This window comes from Monodelphis domestica, chromosome 2 (genome assembly GCF_027887165.1).
Source record: "Monodelphis domestica isolate mMonDom1 chromosome 2, mMonDom1.pri, whole genome shotgun sequence".
NCBI classification, from domain to species: Eukaryota; Metazoa; Chordata; class Mammalia; order Didelphimorphia; family Didelphidae; genus Monodelphis; species Monodelphis domestica.
Window position 1 is genome coordinate 437,899 of NC_077228.1, and position 21,040 is coordinate 458,938.

At 58.8% G+C, this 21,040-nt stretch overlaps 1 protein-coding gene across 7 annotated transcripts in view; it reads left to right on the plus strand.

Moving 5' to 3' along the window:
- The window catches only part of ZZZ3 (zinc finger ZZ-type containing 3), a 66,660-nt gene that overhangs the window by 33,770 nt on the left and 11,850 nt on the right, over nucleotides 1–21,040 (plus strand). For 5 of the 7 annotated variants that reach the window (XM_056814894.1, XM_056814893.1, XM_056814897.1 and 2 more), the window contains exon 4: nucleotides 1,735–3,251. The exons of the other annotated variants lie outside the window; for them this stretch is intronic. In XM_056814894.1, the coding sequence (XP_056670872.1) occupies nucleotides 1,786–3,251 (1,466 nt within the window). In that variant the 5' untranslated portion in view covers nucleotides 1,735–1,785. The remainder of the gene's footprint in view (nucleotides 1–1,734; nucleotides 3,252–21,040) is intronic. 7 annotated transcript variants of the gene reach the window in all.

The window sequence follows — 21,040 nt, forward strand, 5'->3', positions numbered from 1 at the left end:
GGCCAGGCCGTGGGGGTGGGGTGACTTGCCCAGGGTCACGCAGCTGGGACGTGTCTGAGGTTAGCTTTGAACCCAGGACCTCGCATCTCCGGGCCTGGCTCTCCACCACTGAGCCACTCGGCAGAGAGATGCTTTTCCTTGCAGCACAGGCCACCCTAGGTGAGAATAGGCTTGTTTAGCGTGTAGAACCTTTCACGGTTTCTCAAGTTGGTGAATAGTGACCGGAAAGGGACGTGGTCTGTAGAAACGGTTTCGTCAGACATTTAGAGGCGCTCCTGAATTTGCATCTCTTCAGGAATAAAAGCGCCGGACCCTGCAGTTGAACACAATCGATGGCAGAGAATGAGTCGAATTGGCATCCAGAGCTGGAGTTAGATGCTTGCCTGGCTGGCCGCTGGGTGGCTCCGTATTCAGTGTGACCGCAGGCCCTTGGAGCTGGGTGACCCTGGCCAAGTCACTTAACCCCTGTTGCCCAGCCCTTGCCTCCCTTCTGCCTTGGGACCTATACTGGCTATCAGGTCCAAATAGGAAGTAAGTGTTTAGAAGACAAAGCCCCAGCTTGACCAGCAGCGGTCTGTTTTTGTCCTGAATGACTGTCTCTCTTGCCGTGTGAGCTTAGAAGGTCTTGCCCAGCTCAGATTGGTAGGCGAGCCAGGTCATTGGTTGGGGGCTCCGATCCTGCCAGTCGTCGACATCGGCTAAACCCTGTGGATTTGTAGAGTGGCCGCAGCGGGGGGAAAGCTGGCGCCAGTGTGCCCTTGTCTCTATTGCCTCCGGCCCTCCCTTCTTGTTCAAGGGGGTCCCTGACCTCCGGACGGAGAGCCTCACAGCCGGGCCTAGGAAGAAAGGGAGCTCATTCTTTCAGGCCCCGCCCCCCCCCCCCCCCCCCCACGGGGCGTTTCCAGTTTAGCCCTAACTTGGTCCACGTGCTCAGAGATTTCTCCTTTCTCCAGGCGGTCCGTTAGTTGAGGCTATGAGGCCGCTGTAGTCGAAGGAGAGCTGGGCCTCTTCCTCACTCTTTCTGGCCTGTCCACATGGCAGAGCTTCTCCTGTGGAGGGGCGAGATACGAGCAGAAGAAAGGAAACTTCAGATCCATTAGCAGCTCCCCGTTGTGCTTGGAGGGAGGGAGAGGGGCACTCACAAGCCTTTCCCGGCCAGTGGTCCTCGATGGACTGGCCAGGCCTGTCTGGCCCCCCTCCCCTCCCTTGAAGAGCCAGCCAGGTCAGAAAGGGAGGGGGCTGCCCCCGAGGTCCGTCTTTTCTTTCCTCTCTTTCCTTCCTCATTCTTTCTTCCATTTCCAGACACTGAACTTTGCCTGTTTGTTCCTAACCACTGCAGGCCAGGAATGGGACTTCGTGCCACCTTATGGCCACAAAATGCCCCTTTGGGTGTCACATGGGAGTGGCACTCATTTGGAGGAAGGGAGCAGACTCTTCCCACGTCCCTGCCGGGAACATTCTGAGGGCAGAAAATGTTGGGGGGGGCACACGGTTCTATGTCAGGGGACGAGGCTGAGAGCTAGCCCGGGAAGATGGCGGCCTTTTCTTAAAGGCCACAGAAACCACAAAACGGGGGGGGGGGGCAACCTAGCCCCTGGGTGGAGCTCCCTGGCAGTGTGGTGGAGGCTTAGTCTAGGGTTAGCTGAAATCCCATGAAAAGTTGTGACGTGACTGTGATCTTTGTGGCGATATTAACGATCCCTTTTTCTCATTATTTTGTTTACGTTTTTGAAGGTTTCCCAATGAGTGGATCATGATGGCCGTAATTTAGGGATTTGCCATAGTATGGCTGCTTCTCGATCTACTCGTGTCACCAGATCAACAGTGGGGTTAAACGGCTTGGATGAGACTTTTTGTGGTAGAACTTTAAGGAACCGTAGCATCGCTCACCCTGAAGAAGGCTCTCCCCATTGTCCAGTGCGTGCAAGATCGCCAAAGAAGAGACCCGAGCTCGCGCAGACGCTGAAGGGCCACGGCGGTGGCCGAAGCGCTGACCCGCGGCAGCCAGGCGCGCGAGAGCTCTGGGTCAGCCCGAGGAAAAGGGGGCTCTCGTCCTCCGAAAGGGACAATGCCGAGCGGCTGGCCCCGGACGGCTGCGAGAGGCGGCCGGCCGAAGCGGCGTCCCCCATCCTAAAGCGCCTCAAGCGCTGTCTCCGCTCGGAGGCCCCCAGCAGCTCCGAGGAAGAGTCCCCCCCCAAAGCTGAGCAGGAGGGGTCTCCCGAGCGGGCTCACTCCGTGCTGGACCATGGTGCCGATGCCCCGGGGGCTAAGCGAGCTTGTCGATGCCTTTTACTGGATGATTGTGAGAAAAGGGAAATTAAAAAGGCCAACGCCCGCGGGGACGGGTCCCCGGAGGCCGCCGCTGCCCCAGAGGCGGCCGCCTACGAGGCTTTAAACGGGGTGGACGGCAGCGACGCGGCTCTTCCCCACTGTGATGACTGTCGGCTTCTTGACGGGAGCCCCAGCCAGAGCCTTCCCGCCTCCTGTGTGCTGCAGGACCAGCCCGTGGCAGAAAATGGGGATCCCGGGGCCCGCCCCTCCCCCTGCCGGCCAGAGAGCAGGAGAGAGGAGGCCGCTGTAGACCAGAATGTGCCTTGCCCAGAGTCGCCCGGGCAGGCCGAGCCGGAGGAGCCCAGCCTAGGAGCCGCCCGCCCGCGCCAGGAGCCGACCCCGCTTCCCCTCCCAGACAGCCAGCCGGCTCTAAGGGACTCTGAGGAAGAGGTGGACGTGGTGGGGGAGGGCGCCTCCAGGGAGCAGCTGGCGCCCGACAACCCCGACGGGGCTGCCCGGGCCGGCCGCGCCAGGGCTCCTGTCCCCGGGGAGCCCGCAGCCGCTCCTTCCCCGGACTGTGTCCCCGCCGCCCTGAGCTCTCTGTCCGAGCCCCAGGAGCACCGCTACACCCTGAGAACGTCCCCGCGCAGGGCCGCCCCCAGCAAAGGCAGCCCCACCAAAAACACCTCTCCGTGCAGAGAAAATGGACAGATGGACGAGGAGCGGCTCAGCCCCGCGGAAACGAGTGTCCCCCTTGGCGCCCCGCGCAGCGGCTCTCCCGCGGACTCTGAGGAGGCCGTCCTGACTGGCAAGGGGATGAGCCGGGACCCGGGATCGCCCCCCTCGGAGGCCAGGCTCCCTCCCGGCTACGGGGCCCCTGCCAAGGAGAGCGCAGCCCCGCGAGCGCCCGAGGACGACGAGGAGGAGCCGGACGTCTATTACTTTGAGTCAGACCATGTGGCTTTGAAACACAACAAAGAGTATGTGTAACCATGGTAACCGTGCATTCTGCTTGCTTTGGGCCACCTAGCTAGGTGCGGGTTCTCCCCGAGCTCAGGCGGGGCGCGGATCCCAGGGGTCCTGCCAGACCCGAGGCCCCTCCTCTGTCCCCACGGCCAGGAGGCCCGCTCCCTCTACCCCCCCAAGGTGTGGGCCCCAAGGGCGGGCGCAGTGGTGCTCGGACCCGGGCTCGGCTGGCCTCCCAGACCCCCCCACCTCCATCCCCCTCCCCCCAGATGCCACGATTCCAAGCCTCGGAATCGTGGGGCCGGGCTGACGCCCTCCTGGGCCCTGGCAGCCATCGTAGAGCAGGACTGCCAGGCAGCCGCGGCCTCCCCAGCTACCTTTTAGCACTTAGCACTTTGTGCCCGATCTGTGTCTTCCCCGTGACGTTTCCCCGCACAAGCCCGGCTTTAGTTATGCATTAATGCGGAGGTCTAGCTGCCTCCCTAGGCAGCGCCTAGCGCGCTTCCGGAAGCTGGAGATTGCATGGGCTCCCTGGGAGAGTTTCCGCGATGACGTCACTTTGTCTGCCTCGCGAAGCTCTCACGGTCCCCGGAGGCCGTTCTGTGGGCGTGTCCCGGCGGCCGCGCAGGTGAGCGGGGCTTTGCGGCGCTTGTCGCCCGGCTGTGGGGGCGAATGCTGCTGGCGTCACAGCGAGACGGGCAGGCGGGCCCAGGTGGGCGGTGGGGTGGCGCGGGCTTTCCGCACCGGCAGTTGGCGTCCCTGACCGTGCTCGGCAGCGCTTCTGCACTGTTCCTCTGTGTGACTAAGCTCCCTTCCCTCTACATTTGACACCGACACGAAGCTGTTGGGCCGGCCTGCGCCAGGCCCATTCGGGCCTCCCTTTGAGTGGGATCCTTGTCGTAGACCGCGCAGCCCGTAGACGCGTCAGAGCCTCACAGACGTCGTGGGCCGCCCTTACGGAGGCTCAGCTCCCACAGGCGAGTTTCTGCGGACTCTGGCACTACATTTAGCCCTTCCTTCACCCAGTGCCCTCGTCGCGGTTTTCCCCCAGTCGCTTCCTACACTAAGCACTCCTGACTCGCTCGGCCTGGATCTTTCCATTCCGTTTTGACTAACGGTCGGGCATGCTGACCAGCCCAGGAAAGAGGGCCCTTGGGCTTGCTCGTAGGGGCAGAGCAGTGCTCACCTCGACTGAGAGAGGCCCGCCTGCCTGGACGCTGGCAACTTGGGGCAGACAGCTTGTAGGCGCAGCGAAAGCTCCTGGACGGGAGGCGACGGAGTGGGACCAAGGGCAGCACAAGCCAGCCTCCCGATGGCTGCCATTTCGAAGCTGCCGCCTCTGCCGCCTCCCCCTCCTCCTCTGCCGCCTCCGCCGCCTCCTCCTCTCCTCCTCCTCCTCCTCCTCCTCTTCCTCTTCTCCTCCTCCTCCTCTCCTCCTCCACCTCCTCCTCCTCCTCCTCTCCTCCTCCTCCTCCTCCTCCTCTCCTCCTCCTCCTCCTCCTCCTCAGCCTCCTCCTCCTCTTCCTCCTCCTCCTCCTCCTCCTCCTCCTCTCCTCCTCCTCCTGCTCCACCTCCTCCTCCTCTACCTCCTCCTCCTCTCCTCCTCCTCCTCCTCCTCCTCCTCTCCTCAGCCTCCTCCTCCTCTTCCTCCTCCTCCTCCTCCTCCTCCTCCTCTCCTCCTCCTCCTGCTCCACCTCCTCCTCCTCTACCTCCTCCTCCTCTCCTCCTCCTCCTCTCCTCAGCCTCCTCCTCCTCTTCCTCCTCCTCCTCCTCCTCCTCCTCCTCCTCCTCCTCCTCTCCTCCTCCTCCTCCTCTCCTCCTCCTCCTCCTCCTCCTCCTCCTCCTCCTCTTCCTCTCCTCCTCCTCCTCCTCTCCTCCTCCACCTCCTCCTCCTCTCCTCCTCCTCCTCCTCCTCCTCTCCTCCTCCTCCTCCTCCTCCTCCTCCTCCTCCTCCTCCTCCTCCTCCTCCTCCTCCTCTCCTCAGCCTCCTCCTCCTCTTCCTCCTCCTCCTCCTCCTCCTCCTCTCCTCCTCCTCCTGCTCCACCTCCTCCTCCTCTACCTCCTCCTCCTCTCCTCCTCCTCCTCCTCCTCTTCCTCTCCTCCTCCTCCTCTCCTCCTCCTCCTCTACCTCTTCCTCCTCTACCTCCTCCTCCTCCTCGTCCTCCTCCTCTCCTCCTCCTCCTCCTCCTCTCCTCCTCCTCCTCCTCCTCCTCCTCTCCTCCGCCTCCTCCTCCTCTTCCTCTCCTCCTCCTCCTCCTCCTCGTCCTCCTCCTCTCCTCCTCCTCCTCCTCTCCTCCTCCTCCTCCTCTCCTCCTCCTCTCCTCCTCCTCCTCTCCTCCTCCTCCTCTCCTCCTCCTCCTCCTCTACCTCCTCCTCCTCTCCTCCTCCTCCTCCTCCTCCTCCTCCTCCGCCTCCCCCTCCTCCTCTGCCGCCTCCGCCGCCTCCTCCTCTCCTCCTCCTCCTCCTCCTCCTCTTCCTCTTCTCCTCCTCCTCCTCTCCTCCTCCACCTCCTCCTCCTCCTCCTCTCCTCCTCCTCCTCCTCCTCCTCTCCTCCTCCTCCTCCTCCTCCTCTCCTCAGCCTCCTCCTCCTCTTCCTCCTCCTCCTCCTCCTCCTCCTCTCCTCCTCCTCCTGCTCCACCTCCTCCTCCTCTACCTCCTCCTCCTCTCCTCCTCCTCCTCCTCCTCCTCCTCTCCTCAGCCTCCTCCTCCTCTTCCTCCTCCTCCTCCTCCTCCTCCTCCTCTCCTCCTCCTCCTGCTCCACCTCCTCCTCCTCTACCTCCTCCTCCTCTCCTCCTCCTCCTCTCCTCAGCCTCCTCCTCCTCTTCCTCCTCCTCCTCCGCCTCCTCCTCCTCCTCCTCCTCCTCCTCCTCCTCCTCCTCTCCTCCTCCTCCTCCTCTCCTCCTCCTCCTCCTCCTCCTCCTCCTCCTCCTCTTCCTCTCCTCCTCCTCCTCCTCTCCTCCTCCACCTCCTCCTCCTCTCCTCCTCCTCCTCCTCCTCCTCTCCTCCTCCTCCTCCTCCTCCTCCTCCTCCTCCTCCTCCTCCTCCTCTCCTCAGCCTCCTCCTCCTCTTCCTCCTCCTCCTCCTCCTCCTCCTCTCCTCCTCCTCCTGCTCCACCTCCTCCTCCTCTACCTCCTCCTCCTCTCCTCCTCCTCCTCCTCCTCCTCTCCTCCTCCTCCTCTCCTCCTCCTCCTCTACCTCTTCCTCCTCTACCTCCTCCTCCTCCTCGTCCTCCTCCTCTCCTCCTCCTCCTCTACCTCTTCCTCCTCTACCTCCTCCTCCTCTCCTCCTCCTCCTCCTCCTCCTCCTCCTCCTCCGCCTCCTCCTCCTCTTCCTCTCCTCCTCCTCCTCCTCCTCCTCGTCCTCCTCCTCTCCTCCTCCTCCTCCTCCTCGTCCTCCTCCTCTCCTCCTCCTCCTCCTCTCCTCCTCCTCCTCCTCTCCTCCTCCTCTCCTCCTCCTCCTCCTCCTCCTCCTCCTCCTCCTCTCCTCCTCCTCTCCTCCTCCTCCTCCTCTCCTCCTCCTCCTCCTCTCCTCCTCCTCCTCCTCCTCCTCCTCCTCCTTTCCTCCTCCTCCCCCTGTTTCCCCCCCTCCCCCCCCCCCCCGCCCTTCCCTTCTGTGAATACCACGTACGGCTCCAAGGCAAAGAGCAGTATAAGGGCTGGCCAGTGGGGCTCAAGCGACGTGCCCAGGGTCACGCGGCCAGGATGTGTCTGAGGCTAGACGGGAGGCCTCTATTTGAGAAACTGTCTAGAAAGTCTCCCTCCCTCCCCTTCCTGCTTCCCTTCTAACTGGCCTCTTCACTGCAGTGTCCTCAGTTATCCACTTGTCATCCATCACTTACATCGGGGGACCCTGGGAATGGCTGGGGGCTGGCTGTGAGGCTGGAGCCTCGGAGCAGAGCGGGGTTGGAGGTTCCGCCCGGGGATGGGTGTGGGGTTTTCCTTAATGGACTTCCCTGACCAGCAGGGGCCCACAAGGGAAGGGGCTCCCCTTTGTGATGGGACCCGAGGAGAGGTAGGAACCGAGAACCAGGGTGGAGATGAAAGACACGGACAAATCAGTGATTGGATAGGGCAGGCAACCCCTATGATACTCCCTTTGGTAGGAGAGTGTGAGTACAAGGAACACCAGGCGGAGGAGGAGATTAAGGTAGGAAATGCAGGCCGAGATGGTCACAGCCTCGGGGAAGGAGAAGGTCAAGAGGAGAGACAGACATTGAGGAGCCCAGAGGAGCTCCATGGAAGGGAGAAAGGCCAGGAGGAAGTTCATGGGTTTGCCTCTGAGTTTATTCCTGTCCTGCCTGGGCGGTTCTCCCAAGGACGTAGTAACCACAGCACAAAGTATGGACACTCAAGATTGGGTGGCACGGCAGAGGGAGCACCTTTGGGCGCGCTTTCCCGGGGAATTGAGTCCGAGCATGTTAATGAGTTTGTCTTAGCCAAGGGCCGCATGGCCAGGTCAAGGTTACCTTCACAAGCCTCATTGGTACAACCTTGTGCTGGAGACACGGTCGCCACACAGTCATTTATGATTCATGGATGTGAATATGCCTGGGGTGCTACATGGGGTGGGGTGCCCCAGGGAAGGAGGACGGACAGCAGAGGCGGCTGACGTCTGCTTCTCTTTGCTTTTCCTCGTCCTCCTTTGATTGAATACTGGGTGCGAGCAAAATGACTTGAGGCCAAGTCCGTAAACCTTTTTAGAGCCTTTTTCTTTTTCGAGAATCATATATTTTTGTTCATGAATGGAAACTGCCCCCCCGCCCCTTCTTTCCCTGGGAACAACTACAGAAAGTGAGACCCCCGTAAGCAGTGTGAGAGCTCCCATTGCACCTGTCGGGTCTGGCCCCCCCCCCCCCCGTCGGGGCGGGCGGCTTCCACAGGACTTTGTGGTGCTTCCTGGTGCTGCCCTCACAGTTCCCTTCCGCCTCCCAAGGTTTACCCAGCTGTCCACCGCCGTGCAGGAGGCGCTGCTGGAAACGCTCGTGCCTGTTTTGGACTGGACATGCTCTGCGAGGGAGCAGGCAGCTAAGGAGGGGCCCAGCGGTCAGGGGCGGCCCAGTGTTTGCGCTTGGCGCCCCCCTGACAGTCGAGGGCCAGGAAGGGAGGTGAGGCCAAGGTGGGAATGGCGCGTGGGCGTCTGGTGGGATGGAGAGGCTGGCGTGGGAGCCCCGGGCCTCCTCTGGCCTCCTTACTGCCTCTGTGCTGGCCACGCCAGCGGCCCTTCTGCTCATTGGGGGGCCTTGTGCTGGCAGCAGCACGCCCCGAGTGGCCGTGGCCGTTCGGGAAGAGCTCGGCTATCACGGGGAGCACGACCCGGGCGACGGCGGGCTCTGAGGCCCCGGGGTCTGGGCCTGCTCCGCAGGCCGCCTCCGCTTCCTGGTTCTTGGCCGCGCTCCAGATGGGGCTCACCGAGACAAGTTCTCTGGGGGGGCAGAGTGGTTCGCGGTGATGGTGCTTCACAGAGAGGCCCCCAAATGCTCCGTTCTTTCCTCCTTTAGTGAACAGGCTTTGGGGCAAGAGTTGAGGCTTTCACAGTTTGCCAGGGCCCTCTTTCTGCTCAGATTTCGGGTCATGCCGTGATCCCTTTCTTGTGGCGCCTTCGGGTTTCTGTCCTGGCGGCCAGTCGGCGCCAAACCCTGTCCGCCTTCGCCTCTCTCCCCGTAGACTGCTGGGCCTGGCACGGAGGGGACAAGCTCCCACCCCGTCTTCCTCAGACCCCTCCGCAGCCCCCAGGCCTCGTGGGCAGCGGTGCGAGGGCGCCATCGGGGCAGGCCGGGTCCCTCCCAGAGCCCCGGAGCAGCCATCCCTCGATGGCCGCCTTTCCCACAAGGGGGCCCCGCTGGTGGTCGCGGCGCTCTCCGGAAGGCCTGCCTGACTCCGGTGGGGGAGGGCTGGGACTCTCCGGGGCTCCAGATTCGCTCTCTTCTCTCAGCGGGCCTTGATTTGCCAGAGGCCCCGGCGCGCCCGCTCATCTTCTGCCCTGATCCTTCCGGAAGGGCGGGACCCCTCTTCTCCGGTGAGCTCCCCGCCTTCTGGCCCCGACCCTGCAGGGCGCTGGGGACCCCCTCGCACCCCTCTGGGTCCCCGTTTCTTCCCGACAACATGTGAGGAACCCGCAGGTTGAAGAGCCGCTTTTCTGAGCCGCCTTCTTGGCACGGAGCTCTTCTGGCCAGCTCTGTCCTTCCTGTGAAGCTGCGCTCGAGAGGGTTTTCCAGGGCTCTGCTTGGGGGAGCAGCCGGGACGGGTCGGCTCTTGTGGACTGGCCCGTAGTCATCGGGACGTCCCCCTTGGCGACTGTCTGGTGGCATGCAGCGACCCGGGAAGGGCATTCCAAAGTGGCCGTCTACTGCCAAATGCCTGGTGGCCCCGGGCAGGCCTGCCTCAGTTTCCCCATCTGTCCAATGGGCCGGAGGAGGAGACGGCCAACGCTCCAGGGTCTTGGCCATGACTGACCGACGACAGTGTCGCTTTAGCTAGGCGGCGCGTCACGGCCTGGACTCCTGCCACGTCGGCCTTTCTCCCAAGCAGTTAGGATGGTGCTGAGCCCCTCCCCCCATTGGGCACCCAAAGCGGAGTGCGCCGTGGGAGGCGGCAGGGGTGTCAGCAGGGCCTGCCGGGTGATAGCCCAGCGGGGGTCCTCTCCCTTTCTTGGCCTTGCTGCCCCAGGAGCGGGCTCTGTTGGGCAGGGCGAGCATCGTTTAGCCGCGCAGCCTGGCCTGGCTGCAAGGGAAGGGCAGTAGTCTAACCGCAAGCGGCCATTCTTTCCCTTGGCCTTAGCCAGTGGGTAACTAGAGCCCATGCTTTTTACCCAGAGATCCGAGGCCGTTCTCTTGGGAGCTGCTGTGCGTGCTCTGTGCTGGACGCCTGTCCCGCCGCTCTGCAAAGGGCCCCCAAGAGAGCCTCCGCCCTCGGCCTCTTGTTTGCTGCTGGTAAGCTGTCAGGCAAAATGACTGCCCAGCCAGGGCCTGCCGGGAGGGGCGAGTTCTTTAGGATAATGTCTTTTTTTGAGCATTTCCAAACATTATTCACTGGAGACAAAGATCATCCCCCCCCCCCCCCAATAGCCGACGCGCGATTCCACTGGGTATCACATGTGTCTTTGCTCCGAACCCATTTCCATGTTGTTGGTATTTGCACTAGAGTGTTCATTTAGAGTCTCTCCTCAGACATGTCCCCTCCAGCCCTGCAGTCAAGCCGTTGCTTTTCCTCGGTGTGTTTACTCCCACAGTTTGTCCTCTGCTTGTGGATAGTGTTTTTTAGATCTCTGCAGATTGTTCAGGGACGTTGCATTGACACTAATGGAGACGTCCATTACATTTGATTGTGCTACAATGTATCCATCTCTGTGCACAACATTCTCCTGGTTCTGCTCCTTTCGCTCTGCATCAGTTTCTGGAGGTCGTCCCAGTTCACATGGAATCCCTCCACTCCATTATTCCTTTGAGCACAATAGTATTCCATCACCAACGGATACCACAATGTATTCAGCCATTCCCCAATGGAAGGGCAGCCCCTCGTTTTCCATTTTTTTTTCCACCACAAAGAGGGCAACTATGAATATTCTTGTACAAGTCATTTTCCTTAGGATCTCTTTGGGGTACAAACCGAGCAGTGCTATGGCTGGATCAAAGGGCAGACAGTCTTCTATCACCCTTTGGGCATAGTTCCAAATTGCCCTCCAGAATGGTTGGATCAACTCACAACTCCACCAGCAATGAATTAATGTCCCCACTTTGCCACATCCCAGGAGGGGCGAGTTCTTGATCAACACAAACGGCGCCACCGGTGAGCGTCATTGCCCGAATGACCCATTTTCTGCAGCTCTCTTTGAGGCGTAGGAGAGGAACGGAGGGACTTGACCAGGGAGGAGGCGGATCTTGAATCTAGGGCTTCCTGGCTCTCCCAGCAGCCCTTCCCCAGCCAGCCTTGCTTCCTGGAGTCTGGTGGTCAAATTGTCCTTTTCATTCGGTAGCCAACTCCTGCATATTGCTTGTGGACAGAGCCTCGTTGTGGGCATTTGGCTTCTTGTTCCCCGTTCTCTTCCCGTCAGAGCACCTGCAGGCAACTTTAAAAGTCAGCCTCCTCTCAGGAGTGACAGTCACGAGAGCAAATATTGGAGCTAATGCACCCCTTCGGCTTGTTTTTAAAAATTATTACTTAAAAGAAACACTTGAGTTTTATACCTTGCATCGTGTAGCCTCTGGGCAGCCAGGAAGGAAGAGGCAGGAAGACTCCTCTTTGTGAATTCAGATCTGGCCTCAGGAGAAACCCAGGCCTGGAGACAGGAGCTCCTGGCTTCAATGGAGGGCTCAGGAGCTTCCCAGCTGGGTGACCCTGGGCAAGTCACTTCTCCCCCATGGCCTAGCCCTTACGGCTCTTCTGCCTTGGCACCAATCCACAGGATTGATTCTAAGAAGGGAGGTGAGGGGGTTAGAGAAAGGATAGTCAGTGGACATTTTCTTTCGATTGCTTGGGGTAGATGCTGTTAGCTGGGCGGAGAAGAAATGCCAGCAGTCTTAGCTGTATTTAATTGGATTTATTTAGAGTTTCACTTTTTTCCAGATTCAGAATATTCACTAGCGACATTGATAATCATCCCCGCAATATTTTGGGCCCAGTGATAGGCCTTTTACAAAATGGCCAAAGGTGGTATCGGGCAAAGGCATGGCAATGGGAGATGAGCTCCCTTGGGGAAGGAGCAGAGAGAAGTCTGCTTTGGATGGCCAGTATGTTGAGTGTAGGAAGGGAATGATCAGCGAGACTGGAAGAGGCTTTGGAACGGAGTTGTGAAGGGCTTTACGAGCTGAACAGAGGCCTTCATGTTGGAGCACCGGCGTCCGAGGGAGCCAGCGGGGTCTGCTGAGTAGGGGGCTGCTCCTGGTTCTCCTTCATCTCGGTGGCCTCCCCTCTGTTGGTCCATAGTGGGTGGTGGGTGTCTCCGGCCCTTCTTTCCGTTGCCCGCACGCAGTTTGGGGGCTGGAATTGAGGGTGGCCTCAATTGGCTGCTGTTGAGAATTGTCTTGTAGGAGGGAGGTTGGAATGGGAGACCAACTGCCGATCCTTTCCGTCGTTCCCCTGAGAGGAGAAGCGGCCTTGACCCCAGGCGAGGCGGGCGAAGAGGTTCCTGGGCGGTGGAGACGGACGGCAGCGAGTTCACTTTGGCCGTGTCTGGGACCTCCGGGGGTCCAAAAAGGGCCGCTCCCCGTCCTGGCCGCGGAAGCACGAGGGCCCTTCTGAAGTCCAGGCTGAGCAGCCCATTGGAGCCCATTGCGCGAGGCTTTCCTTCAGGTCTTTCGCATGGGACTAAAAATGCCAGCAAGTCAAATACAAAAATCAGATCATGGGAACTGGGGAGCCCTTCGGACTATTTCACTGGGTCTGTGGCTTCACGGACGCGGCACCTCTCCAGCGTGTGCCCGGTTTGGGGCCCTGTCTTGTGTCTGTCATTTGTAATCGGCCCCTTTCGGGTTAGCAGAAACTCCAGCTCCTGCGGCTGTTCTGGGCTCTCTGGGAGACTTCACAGCTTTTTCCCGCCAAAGTTTAGCTGCATTTCTGGTTAGGGTTGTGCGAAGCACCCGGGTAGGTGTCTGTTAGGCGGCGTGTTCTGAGCTCTCCTCTCGCGCTGACTTCGGGGTGCTGCGTGGTGAGAGGAGGGAAGTCCTTGGAATGTCGCCTCTTCCTTTGGCTCCTCCTGACTTGGTGTTGGGAAAGGCTCAGCGGAGTCAGGAAGACTCTGGTTCACATCCCACCTGCAGGTTTCTGGGGCGAGAGCCGTCATCCCCCAAAGCTTCGGGCTTCAGAGAGGGGCGCGTTTGCTCCCCCCCGAAGAGCCCCCGAGGCGAGGCGTGTTTCAGTGTTGCTCTACGGAACGCCCAAGAGTTTGGTTTGGGCTGAGCCTCTGTGCCCCGTTCATTTTTATTTCCCTGAATGGAACAGTGGGGGTGAGTGGATCATTCGGTCACCCAAGCAGCGGCCTCTTGGGTCCTGGAGCCTTCGTGCTGCGGCGACGCGTCAGCTTGTGTTCGAGGGCTTTGAGGGGGATCCCTGTGCCTGGAAGCCACCCCTTGTGCTCTTCGTTTCTGCTTTCCATTTAGCCAAGGAAGCTCTTCCTGTTCCTCTATGCTTCCTGGGAACTCGGGGGACCCTTTCGGGAGCTCTTCTACACCCTCGTGTACACACGCACACGTCTGCGCTGGCTCAGGAGTGATTTGTGTGCACGTGTGTGTGCTCGTGTCCGTGTGTGCCCATGTGTGTCCATGTGTGTGCGTGCGTGCATGTGCACATGTGTGTCTGTGCATTGTGTGTGCATGTGCGTGCTCGTGTCCGTGTGTGCCCATGTGTGTCCAAGTGTCCATGCACGTGTGCGTGCGTGTCCGCGTGTGTCCACGCATTGTGTGTGTGCATGTGCATGTTCGTGTCCATGTGTGTGCGTGTGTGCATGCTCGTGTGCGAGTGCATAGGTGCGTGTGTGTGCGTGTGTCCACGCATTGCGTGTGTCCGTGCGTGCGCGTGCCTGCCTGCCTCCCTCCCTCTTTTCCATCCTTGGCCACCTGCTGGGTCGCAGCTCTCCCTCGGCCCCCGGGTGCAGCCTGTGCCGTCACCCCAGGGCCCAGGCTCGCCCAGGAGGCTCTCTCGAGGCTCTCGGTCGGGCTCTGTCCGGCAGATCGCTCGGCGAGAGGGAAGGGGATGACGGCAGCCGGGAGACAGTGCTGCTGTCCTGCAGGTTCTCAGAGGAGCCATGAAGGGCCGGTGGGCCCCCCGGCAGAGGCCGGCGAGGAGCAGCCCAGTGGCCCACGGGCCTTCGGGCAGAGCGCCGGGCCTGCAGACTCCGCACCCGGCGCACGCCCTCCCGAGCTGGGTCCCGTCGCTGCCTCGGCCTCCTCCCCGTCCCCCGAGCCGGAGGAGCAGCTGGCCGACTCTTGGGCGAGGGGAACGCGGCACAAGCAGGGAGCGGAGTCTGCGGGCGCCAGACTCGTTCCGGTGTTCTTCGATCGTAGCCCCGCGAAGAGCCGCGCAGCTGGGCCTCCGTGGCTGTCGTGAGGCCCGCGGGAAGGCGAGGGCCAAGCGGGGCCTCTTTCCCGGGCCGGCTGGTGACTCGGCAGCCCCCCACGTCCCCGCAGCCAGCAGGTCTTGGGCGTGGAGAAGCCTCCGCCCTCTGCCCCTTGCTCCGATGTCCGGCGCGGTCACGTGGGCGTGGGGCGTGGGGCGCTAGCGAGTGCCAGCCGCTCCGGGTCCTTGGGAGGCACCCCCACTGCAGCCGTTAGCCAGGGGGCGCCACGAAGGCGCTCTGGTTGGGGGGCAGAGTTCAGAGCGTCCACAGAAAGGCAGCTGAGCTCTGGCCTCCGTCCAGGATTTCATGAGCCCCCGGCGAGGCGCACCGGCTCTCGCCGCCTCCATTTCCTCATCTGCAAAATGGGCACAGGAACAGGCCCGGCTGCCAGGGGCCGGCCGGCCGGCCCTGCCCCTTGCTGTCCCCGTGGCCGAGAGCCCCGGCCTCCTCTGGGCCCTCATTTCATCTCTTGAAAATGCGAGGCATCGGCTCCGCCTCTCCTGGCACTTGGCGCTCTCCGCGGCCATCCCAGCCCCCAGAGGAGGGGCCTCAGGAGCGGCTTCCTTCCCGTCCTCCTTTGCTCCTCCAGCCGCGTCAAAAGAGCTTCGTTTCTCAAAGGATCTTCGGGCTTGAATTCTGTGACCTGAGAGGCGTGCAGTTGTAGGAGACACTTTGCCGGCTGATCCTTTTGTAGAAGGGAAGGCGACAAGGGAAAGATGCACACAAAAGGGCCCTCCCTGGAAGCGGCTGCCGCTTTGGACCTTGAGGCCTTCGCGCCGGGGTTGGCTCCTTGTGTTTGCGGGTTCAGGGCGCCCCTTGGCACCGCATTGCCGGCCCTGGGCCGCGCTCGGGGCCGTTCCTCAGGGGACGGCATCCCCTCCCACCCCAGAAGAGCTGCTCTCCTTCCGGTCCAGATAGTCCCTCTGGGACACGTCCCTGGTCGTGCTGTGGCTGGTCCCAGGGTAGGCTCTGCTTGGGAGTCGTAGGACGCCGGAGAGCTTTACTTACTTTGAGAATCGGGCAGCGGTCGAGTTCTTACACAGTCCTCGCCTCTCTGTGCCTTTGAGAAATGAGGCCTTGTATTCGAGACGCGCCCAAATGCTTTCTGCACCTTTGTCCCTATTTAGTTTCTGCTCACCCCCTTCTCTTCTCTCCTTGCTCCCCTGCTATTCTGGAGGGCAAGATAGGTTTCTATCCCCAATTGTTTGTGTATGTTTTTCACTCCCTGAGCCAGTTCTGAGGAGAGTAAGGTTCACGCGCTCCTCTCCCGAAGGCCTCCATCTTGCCCTCCACAGCAAAAGCTTTTTCATGCTACTTATGTGGGGAAATTTATCCCATTCTTCCTCTCCCTTCCCTCTCTTCCCAATGCATTCCTCTTTCTCATGCCTTAATTTTTTTTTTAAGCCCTCACCTTCCGTCTTGGAGTCAATACTGTGTATCGGCTCCAAGGCAGAAGAGCGGTAAGGGCTAGGCCATGGGGGTCAGGTGACTTGCCCAGGGTCACACAGCTGGGAAGTGTCTGAGATTTGAACCTAGGACCTCCCGTCTCTAGGCCTGGCTCTCACTCCACTGAGCTACCCAGCTGCCCCCTCTCATGCCCTAATTTAATTAAAAAATATATCATCCTGTCCTATTCAATTTACACCCTTGCCCTCTAATGCTAACAAAATTCTTTGGGGTTACAAGAATCATCTCCCCATGGAGGGATGTAAACAGTTTAACCTCATTGAATGTCTTTTGATTTCTCTTTCCTGTTTACCTTTTTATGCTTCCCTTGAATCTTATATTTGAAATAAATTTCCTATTCAGCTTCGATCTTTTCATCAGGAATGTTCAAAAAGCCTTTATTTTATTGAGGACCTCCACCCCCCTCTCCCCCCCCCCCCCCGAAACATTATACTCAGTTTTGCTAGGAAAGTGATTTTTGATTGAAGTCTCAGCTCTTTTGCCCTCTGGAAATATCATTCCAGCCCTGCAGTCCTTTAATGTAGAAGATGCTAAGTCTTGTGTTATCCTGACTGTAACTCTAGGATATTTGAGTTGTTTTTGACTGCTTGCAGTATTTTCTTCTTCACCTGGGAGTTGTGGAATTCGGTTATAATGTTCCTGGGAGTTATCCTTCTGGGATCTCTCAGAAGTTGATTGATAGATTCTTTCAATGTCTATTTTACCTTCTGGCTCTAGAATTTTGGAGCAGTTTTCCTTGATAATTTGTTTTTTTTGAAAAAATGGTTTCTCCGCTTTTTTAGTTTTAATTTTTTTGGGTGATACATGCATTATCACGGAAAACATTTCTTTATTATTCATGTTTGCAAGTGAATAATCTTATAAAACCAACACCGCAAATAAACAAGTGATAAATTGTGTGTTTTCATCTGCATTTATGCTCCAACAGTTCTTTTTCTGGTGGCAGAGAGCATTCTTTCTCATAAATCCCTCAGAATCATCCTGGATCATTGTATTACTGAGAGGAGTAAAGTCTGTCCCATTTAACTGCTCCACAGTTTTGTAGCTACTGTGTATGATGTTCTCCTGCTTCTGCTTATTTCTTGCAGCATCTGTTCATGGAGGTCTTTCCAGCTTTCTTACAGCACGATAGTACTCCATCACCATCACGTACCACTGTTTGTTCAGCCATTTCCCAATGGAGGGACAACCCTTTGGTTTCCAATTGTTTGCCACCACAAAAAGAGCAGCTCTAGATAGTTTTGTACAAGCAGGTCCTTTCCCATTAAAAAAAATCGCTTTGGGCTACAGGCTCAGTAGTGGTGTTACTGGATCCAAGAGCGTGCCTTCTTTTTCTGCCCTTTGGGCATATTCCGAAGCGCCCTCTAGAATGGTCGCATCCACTCACAACTCCGCCAGCAATGCATTAGTGTCCTAACTTTGCCACGCTCGCCCCAGAATCTGTTGTTTTCCTTCATTGTCCTATTGGCCAATCTGCTAGGTGTGAGGCGATTTACATTTCTTTAATCAAGAGGGATTTAGAACATTTTTTCTCATGATTATTGATAGCTTGGATTTCTGCATCTAAAAAGTGCTTGTTCATATCCTTTGACCATTTATAAAGTGGAGAATGAGTTGGACACTTATAAATTTGACTTGGTTCTTTCTGTATTTGAGAAATGAAACCTTTATCAGAGAAAGTTTTTAAAGTTTTTTTCCCAGTTTGTTGCTTCCCTTCTAATCTTGGTTGCATTGGTTTTGTTTGTACCAAACCTTTTAAATTTAATATGATCCAAATGATTCATTTTACACCTTGTCTTGTTCTCTGTGTCATTTGGTCTTAAATTCCTCCCTTGTCCATCGATCTGGAAAGTGTTCTCTGCTCCCCTAATTTACGTACAGCATCACTCTTTATGTTCCAATGTTACGCCCTTTTTGTGTGAGATACTGATCTCACCCTGATTTTTGCCAGTAGTGTTTTCCAGTTTTCCCCGGCAGCCTTTGTCAAATAGTGGGTTCCTGTTCTCAAAGCTGCGAGCTTTTGAGTTTTCCAAATTCTAGGTTGTCCTAGATAGAATTCTAGATAGGAAGACTGCTGCTGATTCAGCTGCCCCCAAGGCCTGTTGCCTCATTGAGGCTGCCTCGACATGCTGCCTTGGGCTCCACTTTTCCACCGTGCATTCGATCTTTCAGACCCGCCTTCTCAGTTGTCTGGGGCTGAAAAACTATCTTCCTCCCTCTTTTTGTTGCTTATGTTTCTCCAGAATTTGTTTTGAGGGGTTTTGGGGGAAGATGATTTGGTAGAGATCAGGTGGGTCAGTGGACTTCTCCACCATCTTGGCTCTGCCCTCGGGTGCCCAGTCTGAAAGCTGAGAGTTGCAGCAGTCAGAGGGCTGTGGATGGAGCGCCAGGTCTAGAGATGTGTGACCTTGGGCCATTCACTTCACCCCCGTTGCCTAATCTTTGCTGCTCTTTTGCCTTGGAACCAACACTTAGTATTGAATCTAAGTCAGAAGGGGTAAGAGTTTTAGGGGGGAAAATAAAATAAATTTCACAGTAGCCTGGTACTATGAAGGAAGCCAAAAAGGACCAAAAAGTGGATTTTCCTTCCTTGTCTATTGGTTCCTTTTATCTAATCACGGATTGGTTGATTGCTATCCTGGGGGAAAGAAGACAGAAGACGGCCTTGAGGGGGAGAGTCTGGGGAGCAGCCTGGGGGGGGGGGGGGCTCTGTTTTTGTCCTTTGTTTCCTCATGCAGAGTGATCCTTGAACCTGAAAGGTGGAACCCAAGGGATTAAGCCAAGCTAAGTAGAGCCAGATTAGCAGAGCATCCAGGACACCGCAAGGCTAGCCGAAGGTTGTGGAGAACAAACGGGGGCTGTCACAGTCCTCGGGGAGGCAGCAGCGTGATTTGAACACCGGACGAGTAGGTCATGTCAGGCTGATCTCGCCTCCTTCCCCCCGGATGAGTAGGCTGCCAAAGCGGGGAGCGGGGCTGCTCCGGCTCGCGGGCCCTGGGGAGAGCGTCATGCGGCAGCCTCAGGCGGGATGCAGCGTCTCTTGTGAAGGTCCTTCGCGGCCCGGCAGATTTGTTCGGCGAGCCTCAGGGCCTTGACGCTTATCCGTCTCCCCTTTCTGCAGAGCGCCGCCTTCCTCGGCCTTCCTCCTGGCCGGCCCGCGTGCAGGGCCTTCCCGGCGAGGATTCCGGGGCCAAGGGGGCGACGGGCTTGTGGCTCCCTCCGCCAGGTGCCAGCAGCCCGCAGCACGCCCGGCACAGGAACCCCGGCCTGATGAGGACCGTGAGGCTTGCATTGGGAGGCGGAAGGGAGGGCGCCCCGGAACACCTGCCTCTGCTTGCCTACAAAACGGCTGTCCGGCCTCGGAGAGTTGGAGCGGTGGAACCTCTTCCCAGTTGTCTGCCGGAGAGACGGTTCTGGCACGTCCCCGGGGAGGAGCAGCCTTGGGTGGGACCTCTGGCTGCTCAGAAGCAGCCCTAAGAGAACTGGCTTTAGGCACCAGCATCTGTTGCTGGGGAGGGGTCGTAGGGTGGGCGAGTCCGTCGGAGGCCTCCTTGGGCGTATCGAGCGCACTCTGCTGCTTCTTGGCTTGGGACCCCCTCACCGAACCATTCTTCCGTGCAGATAGCGCCCCCTCCCGGCCAGAAGGAAGGGAGAGGGGAGACTAGGCAACTCCTGCCCCGCCTGCCAGAGAGGGGAAGCTGTGCAATGGCTTTGCTCTTCTTTGGGCTCCCCTCGGTGTTCGGAGACGCGGGAGGGGGCCCAGCTGAAGAAAGGAGGCTTCAAAGGCTCCCCGACAGCTCCTGGCCCGTGGCGTACCGCAGACGCCGTGGCAGCCAGCGAGGTGAGCGGCGGTTCTCTGGGAATCGGCGCTGAATAAGCACCATCAGTTCCCAAGATCCCAGGTCGGGGGACACATCAGAAGTAGGCGGAGGTTCGGCCTTCAGTTGGGCCAGTTCCTCCTCACTCTGTGAGCTAGTGGCCTGCAGGGCAGGAAATGAAGCGGAGGACACCGTGGCAGTGGGGCAGGTTTCCGTCGCGTCTGGCCAGCAGAGAGCCCACATCGTTCAGTTGGCCAGTCACTGGGCCGTGTCTGACGCTCGGTGACCGCCAGCCGGCCGGGCCCTCGTGTCCCCGCCTTAGCCCGCCATCCTTGCCGGCATCAGGGCCTTTCCCAGTGTAACAGTTCAACTAGTCTCCATTTTTTACACCGGGGAGCCCACTCCTCGGGGGTTCCGCTTTCGCTTCAGCATTTGGCCTCCCACCGATCAGGCCCGGTGAAGTTCTCTCTTGTGAAGTCTCCTCCGGCCCCTCAGCCCAGAAGTGTGGATCTCGTGGCCCTCGGCTTGCCGTCTGTGTTGGGCCGGCTCTCCCAGCCATGCATTAGGACTGGAGGACCAGAGCCAAAGTCTTTGTTTTTTTGAGGTGAAGCTTCAGCTTTTATGCTTCCTCCTCAGGGGGCTTCTCTGCCCTCAGAGTGGCAGCAGCTGCCCAGCATGGTGGATGTGCCTTCCGGCCCGGCATTTCATGGGATAGCAGGTTGGGGTCCAGCCTGGTTGTGTTCCTTTCCCCATCTTAGACCCCGTCCGGGCCTTGTTCCATGTCAGAGTCTCACTGTGGCGTCTGGTGCCTCCGGAGAGAAGGAAGGTGCCCTGGTCCTCCTGTCTCTCCGAGCCCTGCCACGCATCGTTGTGGCCCACGGTATTCTGGAACACCCAGTGAATGGCCACAGCTTGGTCTCTAGTCTGTCCGCCTCTCTCGTAATCCAGGGCTCCCGCGTCGGCGTGGGACGGGAGTGTAGAGGCTGCTAATTTGGACACGCGTTGGCACTGCATAGTTTCACTTGGGCGGTTCATTTACTTTGCCTTTCTTGGTAAACCCAGCATTCCGCACGGTGCCTGCCTACACAAGGCGTGTAGAGAAATGCCCATCGATCGGTGGCTCGCCGGGCCGACAGCAGGCCTCGCGGCGCCAAGTTCCTTGTTTCAGGTACGGCGAAAGAGGGCTTTGGTGGAAGTTGTCTGCATAGATCTGGTTTTGTCTCATCTCTGAGCCCTTCCTCAGGGTGCGCGCGGCTGTGGTGGAGGTGCCAGCAGGCAGGCCTTGCGCAGCAGCCTCTGAGTTGCCTCCCAAGTGAGGAGGGCTTCCAGCGTGACTACCTTCCTCCGGACACGGGGAGGAAGCGGCGATCCCAGGGGGCTGTCGGGGAGGAGTAGAGGACATGATGACCGCCGATGCTTTGGCATTCTCCTTGGATCCCTCCCTCGTGTCTTTGGTGGAGTGCAGAGCG